This window comes from Mastomys coucha, unplaced genomic scaffold (genome assembly GCF_008632895.1).
Source record: "Mastomys coucha isolate ucsf_1 unplaced genomic scaffold, UCSF_Mcou_1 pScaffold4, whole genome shotgun sequence".
NCBI lineage: Eukaryota > Metazoa > Chordata > Mammalia > Rodentia > Muridae > Mastomys > Mastomys coucha.
The window spans coordinates 1843548-1848155 of NW_022196910.1; the positions used below are offsets into that span (position 1 = coordinate 1843548).

At 56.9% G+C, this 4608-nt stretch overlaps 1 protein-coding gene across 3 annotated transcripts in view; it reads right to left on the reverse strand.

Annotated features, from left to right (window-relative positions):
• Plk5 (polo like kinase 5) overlaps positions 1 to 2601 on the reverse strand; it is an 8609-nt gene extending 6008 nt beyond the window's left edge. The window contains exons 1-4 of one of the 3 annotated variants that reach the window (XM_031349264.1): positions 2416 to 2601; positions 958 to 1065; positions 673 to 789; positions 111 to 240 (exon numbers count right to left, since the gene is read on the reverse strand). In XM_031349264.1, coding sequence (XP_031205124.1) covers positions 111 to 240; positions 673 to 789; positions 958 to 1065; positions 2416 to 2520 — 460 coding nt within the window. In that variant the 5' untranslated portion in view covers positions 2521 to 2601. Of the gene's footprint in view, positions 1 to 110; positions 253 to 672; positions 790 to 957; positions 1066 to 1957; positions 2128 to 2415 lie in introns of those variants that run through there. The other 2 variants (XM_031349263.1, XM_031349265.1) reach the window with 2 other exon arrangements.
• Positions 2602 to 4608: the final 2007 nt, after the last annotated feature.

The following is a 4608-nucleotide window of genomic DNA, read 5'->3' on the forward strand; positions in this document are numbered from 1 at the left end:
CCAGCCCCTCACCATCCTTCCAGCCCCTCACCACCCTCCCAGGCCCCTCACCATCCTCCCAGCCCCTCACCATCCTCCCAGGCCCCCGAAAGTCCCTTCCTCATGCTTACTGGGTTTCAGGTCCCTGTGCACGATGCGTTGTTGGTGCAGGTATCGCAGGCCGCTGACCAGGCCCCGAAGGTAATAGCGCACTTCAGGCTCTGTCAGAGTCCGCCGCACTTTCAGCACATGAGCCAAGGACTGCAGAGGGACCTGGTACTTGTTAGATGGTTGTGGATCTGGGCGGGAGAGCAGGGCTGAGAGTGTGTAGGCCCAGGTGGGTGCACAGGATCATATGTGGGAACAGGGGACACTAGTGACTGGACAGAGGGCTCCAAGTGAACATGGCGTGGGCACAAGCAGACACAGATAGTCACAGGGAAGCAGAGGCACATATGGGATAGGGAAGAGGCCTCCTGTCTGGCTCTCAGAGACCCGAACCGTGCCCCAACCCAGTCACCTCCTCAAGCAACAGGGAGTGTTGGACACTACTCCACACTGCCTGGCTTAGCAGACCCAGTGCCAACATACCAAGCCCCGCCCACTCAACTAAGCCCCGCCCATGTCGAACAAGCCCCGCCCAGCTGCCGCAAGCCCCACCCCGCCGACCAGGCCCCTTCCCACTCCGGCCACCTGGCGGCTACAGTACTCCAGCACCATGTACACGTGGTCACGGTCAGCAAAGTGTGCGTGGAAGGCCACGATGTTGCGGTGGCGCAGGCGGCTGTGCAGGGCGATCTCACGCTCCACCTGTGTCCCCATGAAGGACCCTCAGCTGCAGAGCAGGAGACAGGCCCTAGGCCTGGCTAGCTCGCAGGGAGGGAAGCAGGGCAACTGTTGGCTGGGGGTAATGGTGTGTGTGTGTGTGTGTGTGCGCGTGTGCGTGTGCGTGTGTGTGTGTGTGTGTGTCTTTCTCACCTTCCCGCGCAGGCGCAACCGTCCCGCTCCGCCCCTCGGCACCACCTTAAGAGCGAACACGGAGCTGGTGGACATGTCAGTGAGCTTGTAGCAGCGGCTGAAGGCTCCCTGCGGAGGACAATAGGCAAGATGTAGACAGTGGAGCACACCTGGAGACGCTGGCTCTCAACACACTCAGCCAAGAGGAGACACTGCTGCGATCACATCCCAACACCCCACACCTAGTCTCACACCAAAGGGAAGAGACCCACGGACTGTGCCAGAGCAGGAGGAGACGCATGAACTCTCCTGAGGACAATGAGGGACTCACAACACCCAGAAACACAAAACCCACACACATAGCATCCACACAGCACCCAACAGAACCCAGATACACAACGTCCATATAGATCACTTATACACAACACCTCCAAACACAGCTCCCCCATACCGCATCCACATACAGTATCCAGGCACGGAATACCCCCACACAACACCCAGATACACCCCAAGCACACCCCTCGCAGCACTTCCACACGCCTACAAACACTCCTGGCTTGGCATCCACACACAGTGCTCATATACAGAAGGCTCCCACACAACCCAGCCCACAGCGCTTCCACACCCAACTACACACACAACACCCAGACTGACAACATTTAGACACCGAGTACTCACACACACACACACACACACACACACACACACAATCATACACCCATACAAAACATCTGGATACACAACACAGCATACAGCCTCTAAATAGGCAGACACACAAAACCCAGAAACAAACTCATGACAACACCCGATCTAGCACAGATACACAAAACACTACCCAGATGCACAGCAAGTAGATACACAGCTTCACCCTGACACACAGCAGCCAGACGCGATGTAACATTTAACAGAGGAATGCCTTCAAACAACACCCAGGCACACAGCCCAGTAACCAGGTATACCCGGATACACAACACCCAGACCCGCATCCCTCAGACACCTGCACACAACGCACAACACCCACCGGAGCCCAAGTCGCGCACTCTGCCACTATGGGAGCAATCCCCAGCCGCAGCTAAGCAGAGGAGCCTGGCGCAGGGCGCGGATCCCACGCGTAGCTCAGCATCCACAGCCCCGCGGGCCCACCGTGGAGATGATAGCCTGCCACTGCGTGCGAAGCGCCAGCTGTGCACCCCGAGGATGCTCAGCGCCCGCGCTAACGCGGGAAACGCACACACCCCGCACACGCCCTGCACACGCCCTGCACACGCTCCGCACAGCCCGAAGACAGAGCGCCAAGTGCGGTTCCCGCCTCGCCATCCACCATGCAGCCCGGGTCCCGAGGTTCCAGCCAAGGCGCTCAAGGGTCCCGTCCTACCCGAGACCCCCGCCCCCTCGGCTCTCTCTGTTCCCGCGCTTTGAACTCGCGTGTGTGTGTGTGTGTGTGTGTGTGTGTGTGTGTACGCGCGCGGGAACTCACACCTTGCCGATCAGCTTCCCGCGCCGGTACACGCGCCCCGAGCCTGGGTCGCGCAGGAAGGTGGCCACAAGCTGGCGGCTTCGCCGCCGCCGCGACCGGGACTCCATCTGCGCTGGTTGGGCCTGGGTGCTCAGTGCGCGCGGGGACTGCACAAGCCAGTGCTGCCCGCAGCGCCGCCGATCTGAGCCCGGGAGCAGCTGGAGCAGGTCTTATTGGAGAGTGGGGGCGGGGTGGGGCGGGGCGGGGCCCGGAGGCCCGTGAGATCCCGCCAGCATCCGAAGCCGAGTGGCAGGTGCTCTGGAGCCAACCAGCAGCCAGATACTTGGCTCAGTTCAGCCGCACTCCCAGCCCTGCACCTCTTGGGACTTGTTAACAGCGCCCGGCTCACCCATCCGGGAAACTGAAGTACAGAGAACTCTGTTGGTTTGTTTTTTTTTGTTTGTTTGTTTGTTTATTGTTTGCTTTGTTTTTTGGTTTTTGTTTTGTTTTTCCCAGAGGTGCCCACCGCAGGATTCTCTCTGGGGTACACGGGAGGCCGGCGACCAGAGGACCAAACGCATCTGGTTGGGTCCTCCCTACGGGAGCGACCTGTGGGGCTTCATCTTCATCAACTTGGGCACTGGGAAGGCTCAGCGGGCTTCAGAGAGGGCCGCCTAGGGATGTCTGAGGACATATGGACCAAAGAAGCAGGGCAGGGAGGCTATGGACACAAAGGAGTCATACCGTGGCATGGGGCTCCACGGAAGACATTGCAACCAGGATGAGGGGCAGATGTGGGCATGTGTGTGACGCTAGCTCTGATGGCCTAAGGGGTACTGACCCTTAAAGTGGAAATGGACGTTTGGGTGTGGTTGATTAAAGAGAGCAAGGAGACGAGGGACTTCAGAACCTCAGGCTACCTCTCGCCAGAGCTCACTCCTCACCTCCCCCACCCCCACCCTGTGCTGAATGCAGCATTTCTGCACCTCAAGGATCTGCCCCACCCCCTGCCTGCATGTGCCAGGTGGGAGTCCCCTTACTCCCAAAGCCAGGCAGGCACAGGGCAGGGTGTGAGCCCCACCATCTGCCTCTAGTATTAATCCTGAACGTTACATAACACAGTAAATGTGGAGGGATTAGCCTCACTCTGTGTGGCTGGATTCAGGCTATGGAATTTTCCAGAGCCAGAATTTGGAATCTGGCCTGGCCCGTGCCACCGAGGGGGACAAGAAGCACCCTTCAAGTGCTTCCAAGTCTTAGTGGTCTCAAGGGAGCCCTGAGGGTGAGCTGAGTGTATCATGGGAACAAGGCTGGTTCAACTTACTGGTGTCTCTTTTGGAGCTGGGGTGACAGTCCCCAGTTGTCCAGAGGCCAGAGCTACAGCCAGGGAGCCTAGGACCCCTGCTAAATAGAAGCTGGTCAGGATGGGGGTTGAGAGGAGTGACAGGAAGTGGAACAGAGCCACTCCCATGGCTGGCACTCAGTTCCTTCTCCATAGCAGACCTGTCTTCCTGTCTCTTCCTGTGTTAGTTAGCTCAGTCTATTGTTGGCTGAACACCTACTGTGTTTGTTTAATAACTTTGGGTTGGTTAGTACCTACTTCGTGCCAATCTCTGAAGGGCTCTTTGTGCCCCTGAGATAGCCCCAGCCCAGCCCCTATAAAAGGACGTGTTTGAGAAGCTTAAATAGCCATATAGTGGTGGATCACGTCTTTAATCCCAGCACTTAGGAGACAGAGACCGGAGGATCTCTGTGAGTTCGAGGCCAGCCTGGTCTGCAGAGTGAGTTCCAGGGCAGCCAGAGCTACACAGAGAAACCCTGTCTTATAAAAACCAAACACCAAATCAAATCAAACAAAAAGATGCTACAAGGAGTTGGTTCCAGGTTCAAGCACACTGAGAAAGAAGAAGTCTGGGCTAGAGAAGTGGCTCAGCGGTTAAGAGCACTGACTGCTCTTCCAAAGGTCCTGAGTTCAAATCCCAGCAACCACATGGTGGCTCACAACCATCTGTAATGAGATCTGACGCCCTCTTCTAGGGTGTCTGAAGACAACTACAGTGTACTTAGATAATAAATAAATCTTAAAAATAAAAAAATATATATAATAAAAAAGAAGAAGAGGAAGAAGCCTTAGGGGGCCCACAAAGCACCTGCCTCTGACCCGGACAACCGGAGCTCAGCTCCTGGGACCCACACTGAGAGAAGAGAACCAACTC